Source organism: Hemitrygon akajei, chromosome 22, assembly GCF_048418815.1.
Source record: "Hemitrygon akajei chromosome 22, sHemAka1.3, whole genome shotgun sequence".
Taxonomy (NCBI): Eukaryota; Metazoa; Chordata; class Chondrichthyes; order Myliobatiformes; family Dasyatidae; genus Hemitrygon; species Hemitrygon akajei.
The window spans coordinates 3,517,157-3,536,566 of record NC_133145.1 but is presented as its reverse complement, the minus strand read 5'-3'; the positions used below and the strand labels follow the sequence as shown (position 1 = coordinate 3,536,566).

The window sequence follows — 19,410 nt, the reverse complement described above, 5'->3', positions numbered from 1 at the left end:
TTCGCATTCATCTATTTGGACGACATCCTCATAGCCAGCAGCAGTCGTCAGGAGCATCTGTCCCACCTCCGTCAACTCTACGCCCGACTGAGTGAATACGGTCTAACAATCAACCCGGCCAAATGCCAGTTCGGGCTCGACACCATTGACTTCCTGGACCACAGGATTACTAAGGACGGGGCAACCCCTCTGCCCGATGAGGTAGATGCGGTCCGCCATTTCCCCCGACCCACCACGATCAAAGGCCTTCAGGAGTTCGTAGGTATGGTCAATTTCTACCACCGCTTCCTCCCTTCAGCTGCCCGAATCATGCGCCCCCTGTTCGCCCTGCTGTCGTGTCTGGGCAAGGACATTGCCTGGGACGAGGAGTCCGCCGCCGCTTTCATTCAAACGAAGGAAGCCTTGGCGAACGCTGCAATGCTAGTGCACCCCAGAATGGACGTCCCTACCACCCTCACAGTGGACGTATCTAACACGGCAGTCGGTGGGGTGCTGGAACAACTCATCGAGGGGCGCTGGCAACCCCTGGCGTTTTTCAGCAAACACCTGTGGCCACCCGAGCTCAAATACAGTGCTTTCGACCGGGAGCTGTTGGCGCTATACCTGGCAATCCGGCATTTCAGGTACTTCTTAGAAGGTAGCCCTTCACCGCGTTCACGGACCACAAGCCGCTTACCTTTATGTTCACGAAGGTGTCCGATCCCTGGTCGTCCCGCCAGCAGCGCCATCTGTCCTACATCTCTGAATACACGACGGATGTCCGGCATGTCTCGGGTAAGGACAATGTCGTGGCGGACGCGCTCTCTTGCCCTAACATTCATGCTCTTTCCCAAGGGGTAGACTTTGAGGCGCTGGCAGAGGCGCAGCAGGCAGATGAGGAGATCCTGAGTTACAGAACCGCAGTCTCCAGTTTGCAGCTCCAGGACCTCCCCGTAGGCCCAGGTGAGAGGACCCTACTCTGTGACGTCGCCACCGGCCAGCCCCGTCCCGTCGTCCCGGCAAACTGGCGGCGCCATGTTTTCGACTCCATTCATAACTTAGCGCACCCCTCCATCAGGACAACTGTCCGGATGGTCTCCAGCAGGTTCATTTGGCACGGACTCCGCAAGCAGGTCAGTGAATGGGCCAGAACGTGTATGCACTGCCAGACGGCCAAGGTGCAGCGGCACACCAAAGCTCTGCCGCAGCAGTTCCACCCCACCCACCGGCGTTTCGACCACATTCATGTGGATATCATGGGCCCCCTGCCAGTGTCGCGAGGAGCGCGGCACCTCCTGACTATCGTGGACCGGTTCACACGATGGCCAGAGGCAGTCCCGCTCACCGACAACACCTCCGAATCTTGCGCCCGGGCACTGATCGCCACCTGGGTGTCCCGCTTTGGTGTACCGGCCCACATTACCTCCGACAGAGGCGCCCAGTACACCTCCAGCCTGTGGTCAGCTATGGCCAGCCTTTTGGGGACACAGCTGCACCACACCACTGCCTACCACCCACAGTCGAACGGCCTGGTGGAGTGTTTCCACCGACACCTGAAGTCGGCTCTCATGGCCCGCCTGCGAGGAGCTAACTGGGTGGACAAGCTTCCCTGGGTCCTACTCGGCATCCGCACAGCGCCCAAAGCCGATCTGCACGCTTCGTCGGCCGAGTTGGTGTACGGCGCACCCCTGGTCGTCCCCGGGGAGTTCATACCAGCCCCAAGGGGGCAAGAGGAAGAACCCGCAGCAGTCCTGGGCAGACTACGCGAGAGGCTCGGTGACCTGGCCCCCATACCCACTTCGCAGCATGGGCAGAACCCAACCTGCGTACCCAAAGACCTGAAGAACTGTAAGTTTGTGTTTGTACGACGGGGCGGGCATCGGCCACCGCTGCAACGGCCCTACGAGGGGCCGTTTACGGTGCTCAGGAACAACGGGTCCACGTTCGTGCTGGACGTTGGGGGGAGAGAGGAGGTTTTCACGGTGGACCGATTCAAACCGGCCCATGTGGACCTGGCACAACCGGTCGAATTTCCGGCACCGCGGCGCAGAGGCCGCCCTCCCAAACAGGGTCCGGCCCAGACTGTGGACATTGGGGGGTGTAACGCCGGTTCTGGGGGGGGGGGTTATGTGGCGACCCACTTCCTAGCGCACTCGAACCGGCTCACAAATAGCCAGCGCGCAGGCACAAAGGCCAGGTCCGCAACAAAGGGAAAAAGCCTGCGGGGGTTTGTGAGTACGTGTCCCTTACAGCATCCGCGCCTGGGGAGGGCGGGATGAGGGAGGCTTTAAAGCAAGACTGTGAAGTTCGAATAAAATCATCTTTAATTGCAGTTTACCGACTCCGTGTCGTTATTTTAGCGCTGCGTGTAGCACACCGCTATAACACTTTCATTTCTGGAATCATTCTCGTGAACCTCCTCTGAACCCCCTCAGCTGTTATCACATCCTTTCTTAGATAAAGAACCCAAAACTACTCACAATACACCAAGTTAGGCCTAACTAGTGCCTTGTAAAGCCTCAGCATTACATCTTGATTTTATATTCTAGTTAAATGAATGCTAACATTGCATTTACCTTTGTCATAACCAACTTAACCCACAAGTTAACCTTCAGGGAATCCTGCATGATGACTCCCAAGTTTTGAACTTTGGATTTTTGAATTTTCTCCCCATTTAGAAAGTAGTCTATGCTTTTATTCCTTCTACCAAAGTGCATGACCATACATTTCTCAGCACCGTTTTCCACCTGCCACTTCTTTGCCCATTTTTCTAATTTGTCTAAGTTCTTCTTCAGCCTCCCTGCTTCCTCCACACTACCTGTCCCTCCACCTATCTTCATTTCATCTGCAAACCTGGCCCACAAAGCTATCAATTCTGTCATCCAAACACTGATATACAATATAAAAAGCAGTCAGAACACTGACCCCAGTGGAACATGACTAATCACTGGCAGCCAAACAGAAAAGGCTCCCTTTATTCCCAGTCTTTGCCTCCTGTCAATAAGCCAATGCTTTACACAAGCTAGTATCTTCCCTGTAATACCACAGGTTCTTAGCTTGCTATGTGGCATCTTCTCAAAGGCCTTATGAAAAAATAAGTACACAACATCCACTGATTCTCCTTCGTCTACCCTGCTTGTTATTTCCTCTAAGAATTCCAACAGGTTAGTTAGGCACCATTTCCCCTTGTGGAAACCATTCTGACTTTGGCCCATTTTATCATATGCCTTCAAGTACCTCAAACTCATCCTTAACAATTCTCTAACACCTTCCTAACTACTGAGGTCATGCTAACTGGCCTATAATTTCCTTTCTCCCTTCTTGAAGAGTGACGTGACATTTGTAATTTTCCTGTCCTCTGGAACCATGCCAGAATCTATTAATTCTTGAAAGATCATTACTAATGCCTCCATAATTTCTTCAGCTATCTCTCAGATTTATCTACCCTCAGACCTTTCAATTTCCCAAGCACTGCATTCATTTTTGCCCTTTCACACTCTTGAACTTCTGGCATATTGCTAGTGTCTTACATGGTGAAGACTGACACAAAGTACTTATCAGTTCATCCACCATTTTCTTGTCCCCATTACTAGCTCTCCAAAGTCATTTTCCAGTGGTCCAATATCTACTCTCACCTCTCTTTTACTCTAATATATCTAATAAATCATTTTGGTACTTTCTAATATTATTGGCTAGCTTACCTTCATAATTCAACTCTTCCCTCCTTATGGCTTTTATAGTTGCCTTCTGTCAGGTTTTTAAAAGCTTCCCAAACCTCTATCTTCCTACTAATTTTTGCTATATATATTTTGATTCTATGCTTTCTTTGAGTTGTCAGCCATGATGCCTCATCCTCCCTTTAGAATACTCCACTAGTCTTTGGGATGTATCTATCCTGTGACTTCCAAATTGCTCCCAAAACTCCAGCCGATGTTGTTCTGTCATCATCCTTGCTAGTGTCCCCTTCCAAGTAACTTTGGTCAACTCCCCTCTCATCCCTTTTTAATTCCCTTTACTCCACTGTAATACTGACATCTGATCTTTAGCTTCTCCCCCTCAAATTGTAGGGTGAATTCTATCATATGATGATCACTGGCTCCTAAGGATTCCTTTACCTTGAACTCCCTAATCAAATCCGGTTCATTATACAATACCCAATTCAGAATAGCTGATCCCCTTGTGTCCTCAGCTACTCTCAAAAGCCATCTCATAGCCATTCTACAAGTACTCCCTCAGGATCCAGCACCAACCTGATTTTTGCCAATTCACCTGAATATTGAATTCCCCCATGACTATCATAACATTGCCCTTTTGACATGCCTTTTCTATCTCACATTTTAATTTGTAGCCCACATCCTGGCTACTGTTCAGATGTCTCTATATAACTCCCCAAGTAGGTGGAGTGTATCCTGCCTGGGGCTTGGTGACCAGTAGTGTTCCATAGGGATCTGTTCTGGGATCCCCTCTTTGTGATTTTGATAAATGACAAAGTTTACAGAAAATATTAAGGCTGGTGGAGCTGTGGTAAGTTAATGGCAGGATTATAACCATATAACAATTACAGCACGGAAACAGGCCATCTCGGCCCTTCTAGTCCGTGCCGAACGCTTACTCTCACCTAGTTCCACCTACCCACACTCAGCCCATAACCCTCCATTCCCTTCCTGTCCATATACCTATCCAATTTTTTTTTAAATGACAAAATCGAACCTGCCTCTACCACTTCTACTGGAAGCTCATTCCACACAGCTACCACTCTCTGAGTAAAGAAGTTCCCCCTCGTGTTACCCCTAAACTTTTGCCCCTTTACTCTCAACTCATGTCCTCTTTCTCAACTCATGTCCTCTTATTCTTGGCAGTGTGGAGGAACAGAGAGATCTTGATGTCCATAGATCCCTCAAAGTTGCCGCACAAGTTGATAGGGTTGTTAAGAAGGCATATGGTATGTTGGCCTTCGTTAGTCTGGGGATTGAGTTCAAGAGCTGCGAGGTAATGTTGCAGCTCTATAAAGCCCTGGCTAGAACACATTTGGAATATTATGTTCAGTTCTCGTTGCCTCCACTATAGGGAGGTTGTGGAAGCTTTAGAGAGGTTGCAGAGGAGATTTACATGGACTAGAGGGTATGTCTTCTGAAGATGGGTTAAGTGAGCGAGGGCTTCTCTCTTTGGAATGTAAGAGGAATAGAGGGGACTTGATTGAGGTGTACAAAATGATAAGAGGCATTAATAGAGTGGACAGCCAGAAACAAGGGGTCATAACGATGATGGCCATTTGATAGAGGTGTACAAAAATAGAGGCATATAGATAAGGTAGATGGACACAGGCTTTTTCCACTGAGGTTGTGTGATACTAGAACTAGAGGACGTGGGATAAGTATAAGTGAAATATTTACAGGGAACCTGAGGAGGATCAACTTCAATCAGAGTGGTACAAGTGTGGAATGAGCTGCCAGCAAAAGTTGTGGATGTGGGTTCAATTGCAAAATTTACCAGAAGTTTGAATAAGTACATGGATGGGAAGGGTGTCCAGGTGCAGGTTGCTGGGACTGGGCAGAATAACAGTTCAGCATGGGTTAGATGGGCAGAGGCCCATCCTTGTGCTGTAGTGCTCTGAGTTTCATCTGTTCATGACAGCATATTAGCTATTAGAAAATGCTGGAAGTAGCTGCCAAGGCAGCAATCTGCTTAGAAATGTGGGTGCATTGTGCCGACATTTGCTGGAAGGCACTATTCGCATTCAGCCACAGTAACTGATGAAGGTCCTGGACCATCGGGCAGCACTGGCAAATTCAAAAGGCTGACCTGTGAGACCGGTTCTGCTGCCATTGAGGAGGTTGCCTCCTGGATCCAATGGCAAGATCTCACTGACTGCAAAGTGAGAGGCAGCAAAGGGTTTAAAGAGGATTAGATTAGTGCTTTAATGCTTTTGGTTAAATGTATCTAACATTTAAAAAATCTCAAATTTTAAGTACTTCAATATTAATAGTTTTTTTAATGACTTTGAATGTTAGAGTCACTTCAAAGACTATAAATATCTTGTACCTTGCACAGTTGGCAAAACATCAGCTGCAGTCTGATTTGCTGAAGGAGATCAGGATGATGCCACTTTGGGCCCAGTCACACCTGGACCATGCCAGTGAAACACAGCATGCAAGGGCCACATCATAACATCTCCACTTCTGGCCTGGGTATTGTCGCTGTTACACTTTATTCTGCATTGTTATTATTTTACCTTAACGCACTGTGTAATGTATTGATCTGTTTGAACAGTATGAAAGACAAGCTTTTCACTCTACCTCAATATATGTGACAATAATAAACAAATTTCATTTCCATTTCCAGGTAAGTGCAGTTTTGGGGGGGGGGGGTGCAGGGGCAGACTCGTTTTTAAAAATCTTATGATTCCCGATAGTTTGTGCTGGTTCTTCTGAATATCCTTTATTTATGACTGGAAGTTTCTGTACTCACAAGTCAAGAAAGTTCAATCCTGCTTATCCTGAATCCATTGATTTTCATTTTTCGCCTAACAAATTCTTACCTTGGGGTTCTTTTTCTTAAATATTTCTTCTTCGGTGAGTGAAATTCCAAGGGGAGATTGGGAACGCTGTGGCGTGTGCACACCGGCTACCACCTCATCAAGGAGATGTTCAACAATGGCTATCTTCTCCTTCTTTTCAAGTTCTTGCTGAAGCATTAGAAGCATAGCATTAGATTCAAAGTGGCTGGGGAACCATCTTGACGGATGGAATACCCACCCATCTTTGACTAACAATTCATTATCATATAAAAACTAGCAAAGCAAGTGTTTCATAATTGAAAAACTTAATTTAACGTAACAAGACATCTATTCTATAATTTAAAAAATACTATGATTTTCAAAAACATTAATCTCCAAATAAGGTTATTCAACAGCTTCACATATTTTGTGTAATTTTTATGTCAAATATTAATGTGGTCGTCCCAATGATATGTTTCATAGAACACAGAGCCCAGTATGGGCTCTTCGGCCCACAATGATGTGCTGACCTATATAAAATTACTCAATTGGACTAAAAGAAAGCATGAGCCTACTCTAGCAGAGTAGGTGAAGGATAATCCCAAGGGCTCCTTAGTTATATAGAACAAAACCATAGAACATTACAGCACAGAAACAGGCCTTTTGGCCCTTCTTGGCTGTGCCGAACCATTTTTCTGCCTAGTCCCACTGACCTGCACCTGGACAATATTCCTCCATACAACTCTCATCTTTGTACCTGTCTACATGAAGAAGCCCCCCCCTAATGTTCCCTTTAAATTTTTCCCCCTTCACCCTTAACTCACGTCCTCTAGTTTTTTACTCCCCTAACCTCAGTGGAAAAAGCCTGCTTGCATTCACTCTATCCATACCCATCATAATTTTATATACCTCTATCAAGTCTCCCCTCATTCTTCTACGCTCCAGGGAATAAAGTCCTAACCTATTCAACCTTTCTCGGTAACTCTGTTTCTCAAGTCCCGGCAACATCCTTGTAAACCTTCTCTGCACTCTTTCAACCTTATTAATATCCTTCCTGTAATTCAGTGACCAAAACTGCACACAATACTCCAAATTCGGCCTCACCAATGACTTACACAACCTCACCATAACATTCCAACTCTTATACTCAATACTTTGATTTATAAAGGCCAATATACCAAAAGCTCTGTTTACTACCCTATCTACCTGTGACGCCACTTTTAGGGAATTTTTAAAAATCTGTATTCCTAGATCCCTCTGTTCTACTGCATTCCTCAGTGCTCTACCATTTACCTTGCATGTTCTACCTTGGTTTTTCCTTCCAAAGTGTAATACCTCACACTTGTCTGTATTAAACTCCATCTGCCATTTTTCAGCCCATTTTTCCAGCCGGTCCAGATCCCTCTGCAAGTTTTGAAAACCTTCCTCACTGTCCACTACACCTCCAATCTTTGTATTTTGAGCAAAAGTTTAGTAAGAATTAAGATTGATCCTCTTGAAGATCAGTGTGGCCATCTATGCATGGAGCTGAAAGAGATGTGGGGATCTTAAACATTTTTTTTGCATTTGTATTTACTTGGGGGATGGACAGTCCAGAGAACTGAGACAAAACACCAGCAATATATACAGATTACAGAGCAGAAGGAGTTTGCTGTCTTGAGGCAAATTAGGGTGAATAATACCTCGAGATTTGACAAGGTGCTCCCTTGGACCTTGTGGGAGATGAGTGCAGAAATTGCAGGGTCCCTAGCAGAGGTACTTAAAACATCCTTGCCCACGGGTGAGATGCCAGAGGACTGGAGGATGGCTAATGTGGTTCTTTAAGAAAGGCTCTAAGAATAAGCCTTTACAGGCTGGTGAACTTGATGTTCTTGGAAGTATTTGAATAGACAGGGTCTGATTAGGGATAGTTAATTGCGACAGCTTGGAGGCTGGGCCTGTTTTCCCTTGAGTGAAGGAGGCTTAATGGTGACAGAGTCAATTTCAAAAACAAGATGACACAGATTTTTGGGATAAGAGGTATGCAATTTAAAGAGACTCTTGAAGGTAAATATATATACAGAGTAGTTTAAAATCTGGAATGTGCTGAAGAAAGTGGTAATATCAAATAGAAACACTATGAAGCATTTAGACAGACAGACCTGCACGTAATTCGTACAGCGATACACTTCTAATGCAGGCAAATAGGTTTAACGTAGATAGGCAATAAGATTGAACATGGTGGGGTTCAAAGGCTCATTTATTATCAAAGTATGTATGTAATATAGAACTTTGAGATTCTTCTTCTCCATATAGCCATGAAACAAAGAAAACCCATGTGAGTTCAAAGAGAAACAGCAAACACACCCCCTGCACAAAAAATGGCAACATGATCATCAACTGCCCCAATCCCCCTCCCCCCACAAAAATGCAGCAAGAATAGTGCCCCCTGAACCCTCCTCTCCCTCACAAAATGCAACAAGAATATCAGCCCCTTAAACCACCCCCCACTCCTGCATGAAATATAACAAGGATATCAGTTCCTAAACATCTCTTCCCCACACAAAAAACTAACTAAAACACAACAAGAACATCAACCACCACCCCCCCCCCCACCCCAAACCTCCTGCACAAAAACACCGTAAGAATATCGACACAATTAAGACCTGGTGACTCTATAATACACCAAGGGCAATTTAAGTTGGTCATTTCTGTCCCAGCTATCTTTGGAAGTGGGAGAAAATCAGCTTTGAATTTGCAGTGAGCTTGGGTAAACGACACACAGAGCCCGAGGGCAGAATCAAACTTGGGTCCTTGGTGCTGTGAGCTGGCGGTGTCACATCTTTCATGTTGGTTACTTGTTGATGAAGTACCATGACCTAGTAAGTTGCATCAAGTTAATGATAACAGTTCACTGGCTGTTAGACCTTCCGATGACCTGAGAGTACAAGTGGTTGGCGAATGCAATTTCTTTCTGACTTCAGTACTTCATCACACAGCCAGCAGCCAGTGAATTTCCAGCATATTACTGACCTGTAACTGTTGTCGTGCTCCTTCATTCCTGTCTGCAAAGACAGCCACACCCCACAGTGCCACCTGTAAAGATGCCCCTGCCAACAGCACTGGGTGGGTACAGAACTCCCAGAGATCAGTGAAGATCCCAGCATTTGGTGACTTAAAGGTGAATGGCAAGTTAATAGTCTCTCCAGGAAGAATAATTCCTTAGAAAAGAGGAAAGCATACAGAAGTAATCAGGAATTGTGCAATTTGAATCAACAAGTTTCAATTAATTGGCAAAATATTTGCAACCTGATAAGTGCTGTATTTTGGGAGGTGCTTTAGGGATAGGACAATGAATGGCAGAGCCTCGGGAGTATTTGGGAATTGTGATCAGTGGGTCATTGGGATGTGGGAGGAAGCCAGAGTGCCTTAAGAAACCCAAAGAGAATGTAGAAACTCCACAGAGGCAGTACCTGAGCTCAGGATTATAGCCAGTCCACTGGAGCAATGGGGCAGCAGTTCTAATAGATCTTAGTTAAGGGGAAAGACTGGATAGGCTGTGTTTATTTTTCTTGAAGCAAAGGCGGCTTGGAGATAAACTAGTAGATGTGTTTAAAGACAGTTATAACTTTTTTCTCCACAGGTACCAATAAGCAGAATGCACATAGGATTTGATAATATTTTGAAGGGATTTGAGACAGTGGCTAAAATATGAAAAGCTTTGTCTAAAAGAATGGTGGAGGCAGGTAGTCTCACAACATTAAAGAAGTATTTACGGTAGATGTGCATTTGGCTCACCAATGCAGAGAAAGTTACAGACCAAATTCTGGTAAATGGATATAGTATAAATGGCATTTGATGGCTGGCAGTGATATGGTGGGCCAAGGATCTGTGTTTGTGTTGTATAGCTCTGTAACTCTAAAAGGAAATCTTCCATGGTATGGTGGAGATAAACAGATGATTTTTCTCTATAAAGCCGCCTTAAGCACTTCAGCGCAGGTTAGAAACAGAGGACTGAAGCCAGGTACAGATCTGAATCATCATTGGTGATAATCAATGTATACCTGAATTGATATTGAAGTAGAATCGTGGCATCCTAGTGTCACTTGGGGGCTTCACACAATGTTGTGGCTCAGGCAGACGCTTCCACTTATAGTAGATGACAGTAGTCCCATTATTTACCAGCTCCAGACACGAGCTGGCCCTATCACCTGCCATTGCTTCAAATGTGAGTCGCACAATCATACCAACCTCATCCTGGAGAAATAGTAAAACGTGATGGCTGTGTAGCAGAGGATCATACAGCACAGAAATGGATCTGCCCACCATGGCTATGCCAACCATCTAATATTTATCTTTCTAAGCCATTTGCCAACACTTGTTCTTGTACGCCATGATGATTCATGTATCTGACGACATATTTTTAAAGGTAGTGAGAGTCTCTATCTCCCCACCCACTCAGGGAGTATGGTCCAGAATCAACCATCTCCGCTTGAAAAGGCAATGCCTCAAGAAATAATCATTCATCATGAAGAGCCCTCACCGTCCAGGACATGCCCTCTTCTCATTTCTACCATCAGGGAGGAGGTACAGGAGCTGAAAACATACACTCAATTTTTAGAAACAGTTTCTTCCCCTCCACTATCAGATTTCTGAAGCCCATAAACCTGTGAACACTACCTTTTTACTTTGCTCTCTTTTGCACTTTATTTTTTAATATATTCTTGTTGTAACTTGTGATAAATTGTGTATTACATTGTACTGCTGCCACTAAACAATAAACTTCATGACATACGTTAGTGATAATAAAACTCAAGATCAAGATTCAATTTATTATTAAAGAACAGATAAATTATGCAACCTTGATTTGTTTGCTCACAGGTAGCCAGAAAACAAAAAAAAACCCCAAAAGAACCCAATTGAAGAAAAAAAGAATATGAATAAAAATAAAAGACCAATTCTCAATGCATGATTTTTATCTCTTTTCTTTCTCTTGCGTAAACAATTGAGGTGAACAACAAAGCATTCTTAACCAAAATTGAATCCTCAGATACGAATCCTGGAGCAGCCCAGAGTAGGTCCCAAGCTTTGCGTATCAGTTCATTATATTGGAGGGCATGGAACAGAGCAGCCAGGGCAGTCTTCATAGCCTCAGCACCATGGAAATAACCATCGCAGAGAGTGAGCGACATCTGCTCTCGTCCTGACCGACACCCTAACTTTCCAGTCTATCTGGGCTGGCACTTAAATTGACAGAACAGCAAGAAGCTCTGCGCCCTGGAGAGAGGAGAGAAGATTGTGGAGAGTGACCGAACTCAGCTCTCACCTCTGATTTGGAACAGCAAAATGTACTTTGCACCCAGCTACTGCAAAGGACTCTGGGCTTAGACTGGCCACCCAGTGACTTGCTCCTGGCCCAGATTCTGTCATCCTGCCTGAAGCCGCTCTCAAAATCTTCAGATTAGCCTGGTGCCCAGATCAATCAAACCCTGCACCTGGGATAGTTGAATGAGCACTGGCCCCTGGTTTCTCCTCCTTTTGGGGCACAGAGTGACCCAGCCTTGCTCCCAGGCCAGAGCTCCCATTGCAACGATCTCAGCTCACTCCCTAAACTCAGCTCGACATCACTCACCCTTCACTGTTGCAGCGATAACGTAACACAAAAAACATACCTCAGAAAAGGTATTCTTTAGTGATGTTTTAGTTACATTTCTTAGCTTTCTGACTACTAGAAACTGTCACATACATTCGGTAGCACCTTCTGATTCTGTATGGGCTAGACTTGAAACAATCTCAAATGGGGGGGGGGGGGAAGGGGAGAAAAGGGTCATTCTGACTTAATTAACATACTATTGCCATGCCCAGTCTATTAAAACAAATTTTCAAGATGTAATATCTGCACCTTGTGAGATGTGGTGTCCTTTAACCAACGGGCTGGATGTCCGCAGAATGTAATAGATGGACCAATGATTGGTTCCTCAATGACGTCAGGATAGGTGTCCAGCAATTCACTAAAGAGAACCAAATAACAGAAGAATTGTAAGTCATACTTATGAACAATATCATCACCCACTGATCAATTGTCCGTGTTTACCCTTCAATCACCCTTGCGCAGTAATTCATGACATTTTCATCCCATCAGAAAAAGAAGCACTGTTTTAAATAAAAACCCAATGAACAGAGTCCATTGCTGACATACAGGGAGTAATGTAATGGCTGTGAAATGTGGGTTTGGGATGTTTAGATCATAAAGTTATAGGAACAGAATTGGGCCATTTGGCGCATGCATAGCTGATCTATTTTCCCTCTAGGCTCCTACTCGTTACCTTTGCCTCATATCCCTTCATGTTCTGACTAATCAAGAATCTAGTAAATATACCCAAAGACTTGGCTTCCACAGCCACCTGTGGCAATGAATTCCACAGAGTCGCCACTCTCTGGCAAAAGAAATTTTAAAAGGACACCCTTCTGTTCCGGACATTGTGTCCTCTGGTCTTAGACCAAAGGAAACATCCTCTCTAAATCCACTCCACTGAGGCCTTCCAACATTCAATAGGGTCATTCCTCATTCTTCTGAATTCCAATGAGTACAGGCCCTGAGCCATCAAACAATCTTCATATGACAAGCCTTTCAATCCCAGAGTCATTCTTGTGAACTTCTTTAGAACACTTTCCAAAGTCAACACGTTCTTTCTTTGACAAGGGGTCCAAAACTGCTCACAATATTCCAAGTGATGACTCACCAGTGCTTCATAAAGCCTCGACATTATATCCTGGCTTTCATATTCTAGGCCTCTTGAAATGCATTCCATCTGTCTCTTCTTTGCCCATTCTCCTAATCTGTCTAAGTCCTTCTGTAGCCTCTCTACTTCCTCAAAACCTCCTGCCCCTCCACTTACCTGTGCAGCATCTGCAAGCTTTGCCACAAGGCCATCCATTCTGTCACCCAAATCATTGACATACAATGTAAAAAGAAGAGATCCCAACACTTACCCCTGTGGGACAATACTAATCACCAGTAGCCAACCAGAAAAGGATCTCTTTATTTCCACTTTTTGCATCCTGCCAATTAACCAATGCTCTGTCAATGCTAGTATCTTTCCTGTAATGCCATGGGCTCTTAACTTGTTAAGCACCTTCATGTGTAGCACCTTGTCAAAGGCCTTCTGAAAGTCCAAGAATACAACATCCATCAATTCTCCTTTGTCTATCCTGCTTGTTATTTCTTCAACTAATTCCAACAGATTTATCAGGTAAGGTTTTCCCTTGAGGAAACCATGATGACTATGGCTTATTTTATCATGTGCTTCCAAGTAAACAGAAGCCACATCTTAACAATTGACTCTAAGATCTTCTCATCCACTGAGGTCGGACTAACTGACTGCAATTTTGTTTCTCTTCCTCAATCTCCTCTGAGTGGAGTGACATTTGCAATTTTCAAGTCCTCTGGAACCATGCCAGAATCTAGAGATTCTTAAAAGATCATTACTAATGCCTCCAGTCTCTTCAGCCACCTCTTTCAGAACCCCGGGGTGTGCACCATCTGGTCCAGGTGATTTATCTACATTCAGACCTTTTAGTTTCCCAAGAACTTTCTCCATAGTAATGGCAACTTGATACAAACTTCTGCCCCCGCACACTGGAGCTTCCACCATACTAGTAGTGACTTCCACAGTGAACACTGATGCTAAATACATATTCAGTTTGTCCGCCATTTCCTTGTCCCCATTGCTACCTTTCCAGCAGTCCAATATCTACACTTGCCTCTCTTTTATGCTTTGTGTATCTGAAGAAACTTTTGGTATTCTCTTTAATATCATTACCTGATCTTGCCTTCATATTCCATCTTTTCCTTCTTTATGACTTTTTTAGTTGCTTCTGTTGATTTTTAAAAGCTTCCCAATCCTCTAATTTCTGCTCTATTATATGCCTTCTCTTTGGCTTTTATGCTGGCTTTGAAATCTCTTGTCAGCCATAGTTGTGTCATCCTACCCTTTAGAATACTTCTTCCTCTTTGGGATGTACAGTATATATCCTGTGCCTTCCCAGAAATTCCAACCATTGGTGCTCTGCCATCATCCCTACCAGTGTTCTTTTCCAATCAATTTTAGCCAGCTCCTTTCTCATGCCCCTGTCATTCCCTTTACTCCACTGGAAAACTGATAAATCTGACTTTGGCTTCTACTTCTCAAATTTCAGAGTGTATCTGATCATTTTATCACTTTTCCTAAGGGTTCTTTTATCTTAAGTGCTCTAATAAATTCTGGTTCATTGCACAACACCCAATCCAGAATGGCAAATCCCTCAGCAGGCTCAAGCATGAGCTGCTCTAAAAAGTCATCTCGTAGGGATTCTAGAAATTCCCCCTCTTTAGGATCCAGCACCAACCTGATTTTCCAATCTACCTGCATATTGAAATCCCCTATGACTATTGTAACATTTCCCTTTCCATTTTCAATCCCTGGTTGTAACTCGTAGACCACATCATTACTACTGTTTGAAGGTCTGTATATAACTCCCATCAGGGTCTTTTTACCCTTGCAGTTCCTTGGATCTCCTCACAATGATTAAACAACTTCCAACCCTATGTTACCTCTTTCTAACAGAACTACCCCACCACCTCTGCCTACCTGGCTGTCCTTTCAATATAATGTGTATCCTTGGATGTTAAGCTCCCAGCTGTAACCTTCCTTCACCCATGATTCAGTGATGCCCACAGTCATAAATGCCAATTTGTAACTGTACTACAAGTTCATGTACCTTATTCTGTACACTGCCCACATTCAAATATAACTCCTTCAGTCCTGTATTTACCCTTTTTGATTCTGTCTACCTTTTACATTGCAACTCATCCAGTTGACTGCAATTTTGTCCTATCATCAGCCTCTCCTTGCTAGCAGTCTAACTACCTACTACTACTTTTTGTAAACCAACTACCTGATCCTCAGCATTACATTCCAGTTGTAATCCTCATGCCAAACTGCTCTAGCAAATCTGCATACAAGGATATTAATCCCCCTTGGATTCTGTAATCTGTCCCTTTTGTACAGGTCGTGCCTTCACCAGAAGAGATCTCAATGATTCATAAATCTGAACTCCGCCCCCGCATCAGTTCCTCAGCCATGTATCCATCTGCCAACTCGTCTTATTGGTAGCCTCGCTGGCTTGTGGCGCAGGAAGCATTCCAGTGATTACTACCCTGCTTTTCAGCTTTCTACCTGACTCCCTAAACTCTCTTCAGGACCTCCTACGAATGTCATTGGCAACAATATGTACCAAGACTTCTGGCTGCTCACTCTGCCCCCTCAGAATGTTGTGGACCCAGTCTGAGACATCCCTGACCCTGGTACCTAGGAGGCAACATACCATCTGTGTGTCTCTATTGCACCCACAGAACCTTGACAATGGAATTTCCTCTCACCACTGCAGTCCTCTTCACCCCTCTTCTCTTCTGTGCCAGAGACCTAGTTATAGTGGCTCCCCACTGGCAAGTCGCTCCCCTCAACAGTATCCCAAGACGTATACTTGCTATTGAGGGAATGGTCGCAGTCAGCACTGGCTGCCCATTCCCCTTCCTTCTCCTGACAGTCACCCAGTTATCTGCCTCTTGCAATCTAGGGGTGGCTACCTCCCTGTACCTATCAACCATCTCCTCATTCTCCCTTATGAGCTGACAGTCATCCAGCTGTAGCTCCAGTTCCTTAATAGGTTCTCTGAAGAGCTGCAGATATGGTTATCTGGGAGACTGGAATCTCCCACAATTCCCACATCTCCCACACAGAACAATACACTACCTGCAGAGCCATTCTCACTGAATTAATTGCGCCCTAACAGGTGAGGAATGAAGAATTAAGAAGAAAAAGAGAAACTTAACAAATACTTATCTTGTCCAAGCCTGATGATCAAAGCCACTTAAAACCCAGCCCCACTCACAACAATGGCCACTCTGCTTGCGCCTGCCTTATCTTTATTTGCCCTTTCTAATGAATTCCACTCAGTGATGGTCATTAGAATGGTCACAATCCAACTCTGAGAAATGGCTGTGAAGTTTAATCTTGAGAGCAAACCTAAGTGAAAAGGTTCTGTATGCCACTGGCTTGCCAACTACATAACTTAAACCAAACTTTACATTCTCACAGTATTCTGATGCTTTGTCTGTCAAGGTAGCCAATTTTAGCGGGAAGACAGAGCCTCTTCAAGGAGGAGCATGACAAAGAGAAGGTCACAGAATCATAGCGAGATGGCACATGTCCCACCATCCCATAGTCCAGGGGTTCCCAACCTCAGTTAATGGTAGGGGTCCATGGCATAAAAATGGCTGGGAACCACTGCCACAGACCACCAAGCACCCACTTATACTAATCCTATAAGAGTCCTATTTTCTATTCCCATCAACTTCTGTCAGATTCTATCATCACCTATATACGAAAAGCAATTGACAGTGGCCAATTTAACTAACAACTCAGTCACCTTTGGGAAGCGGGTGTAGGCAATACAAAATAAGCACTGCTCTGGTTACCTGGTATACCCTCAACATCCATCAGCTCCACAATCCCAACCTTTTGCAAAATGGCAAACTTGCATTCTTGCCCCAACTTCTACGAATGTAAGCAATCATGCCCCCTGCTTACCTCATCAAAGTGCAAAATCACATTCTAGACATAAACCACCATTGTTTCACAACAGGAGACATTGATAATCAATATTTATTTATGTGGGTCTGAATAAATGAACTTAAAACAACTACAATTCTTGACCCCTCCAAAGCCCCTCAATACTGCATGAAGAAATTCCCCAATTTTGGTACATTTTCAGTACTATGCAAATGACTTAGGCATTGTGTGTGTGTGTATATAGATATAGAGGTATAGCCACAGTGCCTAAGAGTTTTGCACAGTACTGCAGTAATTTTATGCATTGCACTGTATTGCTGCCACAAAAAATCAAATTTCATGATATGAATGTATGTGAATGAGGACAAACCTGATTCTGATATGGGTTTCTATTGTGGACTGAGAGTGGGAAGGGGCAGGGAGAGGGGAATCATAGTTGGGAAAAGGAGAAGGGAGAGGGGAGGTAGCAGGAAGCACTGGAGGGGCATTCTGTAACGATCATTAAAAAATTGTTTGGAATCAAATGACTTTTGCACATTATTGTAAAAACAGGTCACTCTGTTTTGATGGCTGACTTCCTCAGTATTTGGGGACTGTGAGGGTGCTATCATAGACTGCTGCACTCGCACAGAATTAGATTCTGCCTCAGGGTGTGCCAGTAAAGAAATACAATTCAGAAGAGAGTCAAATGGTTTACTACTAGTAAATTGTATTGATGTTCCAAACAGGAGGCTCCTACCCTTACACACTTCCAGTCTCCACTGGGAAGGTAAAATTATCCACTGTAAGTCTCCATGTGCAGGTAAGGAAGGAAGACACATAGGAGAGAAAGACAGCTCCGATAGGTTTGTGACAATCTTGGGATAAACATACAAATATTGCACAGTAAAAGTGGGGGGAGGGGAGAGAAAGAGGGTAAAATGATCTGATCTGAGAAGCACACCACTGCATTCTTAAGACCTTAAGACATAAGAGCAGAATTAGGCCAATCAACCCATTGAGTCTGCTTCACCATTTGATCATGACTGATTTATTTCCCCTCACACCCCAATCTCATGCCTTTTCCTTTTGATGCCCTTACTAACCTTTGCTTAAAATATACTCAGTGGCCACTTTATTAGGTACTGACGGTATGTTTGCGGTGTTGCAGTTGCATCCCATCCACTTCAAGGTTCAGCGTTTTGTGCATTCAGAGATGCTCTGTTGTAATACATAGTTAATTGTATTATTATTGACTTCCTGTCAGTTTGAACCAGTCCAGGCATTCTCCTTTGACCTCTCTCATTAACAAGCTGTTCTTGCCCACAGAACTGCTACTCACTGGATGTGTATTGTTTATCACATCACTCTAAGTCTAGAGACTGTTATGCATGAAAATTCCAGATCAGCAGCTTGTGAGATACTCAAACCATCTAATCATTTCACGGTCAAAGTCACATTCCTTCCCTATTCTGACGTTTGGTCTGAAGAACAACTGAATTACTCGACTACGTCTGTATGCTTTTATGCATTAAGTTGCTGCCACATGATGGGCTGGTTAAGTATTTGTTTTAATGAGCAGGTGTACCTAATGAAGTGGCCATTGAGTGTATATCCATGATAACCTGATTCTTCCCCAGGATATACCTTTGATGGTATATCATTCCACTAAATGCAGAAAAAGAGTGAAATTCCTCAGATGCTTACATGTTCTCTTTGTTAAGTGTAGTACAATGGTCATCCTCAATGCGGAAATGTTCCACAGACATTGAGCTATAGGGCCTCCCAGTTCCAATGATCTCCAGCTGATCAATGTCCTGTGAAGAAAGTGCTACATTAATCCAGGATTTGGCAGTCAACTGGCAAAACTGGTGACTTTATGTTGACTATCTGCAGTTAGTGTCATGCACACTATTGTTTTAAGTAAGAAGTCCTACTTCCTGAAGATGATGCATGTGGAGATTCTAAGTGCAAATTCAAATTCATTCTAACAGTACTGCTCAACAGTATATCACTCTCTGTTACAACATTGGAAAACCTTCTAAAGCCTCTGCAACCATCAATAGTATATAAAACATTGATAGAAAGCACTGAATTATAAGCTGGGGTAGTGTTGTGGATTGGAATGGTTTGAAGGTCAGAGTATAGCAAAGACCATCCACTGGAAAGCACCACAGGTCTTATCAATGCAGGAAGCTGGGTTAGAAGAAAGGCTTGAATACACCTCTGTTATACAACAACTGAACCGTATTTGCTATTATGCATTCCATATCGAAAAGGATCATGTCACTTAATCTGTGTTCATTTGTAGAATAGCAGACACTTTGGAAATGAAGTGTGGTGATACGATAAATGGAGATGCCA

General features: G+C 44.0%; 1 protein-coding gene across 1 annotated transcript in view; it reads right to left on the bottom strand.

Moving 5' to 3' along the window:
• The window catches only part of mycbpap (mycbp associated protein), a 228,981-nt gene that overhangs the window by 90,071 nt on the left and 119,500 nt on the right, over positions 1-19,410 (bottom strand). Inside the window, exons 10-14 of the mRNA XM_073026586.1 lie at positions 18,754-18,863; positions 12,357-12,465; positions 10,519-10,711; positions 9,488-9,675; positions 6,518-6,664 (exon numbers count right to left, since the gene is read on the bottom strand). Of these exons, the coding sequence (XP_072882687.1) occupies positions 6,518-6,664; positions 9,488-9,675; positions 10,519-10,711; positions 12,357-12,465; positions 18,754-18,863 (747 nt within the window). The remainder of the gene's footprint in view (positions 1-6,517; positions 6,665-9,487; positions 9,676-10,518; positions 10,712-12,356; positions 12,466-18,753; positions 18,864-19,410) is intronic.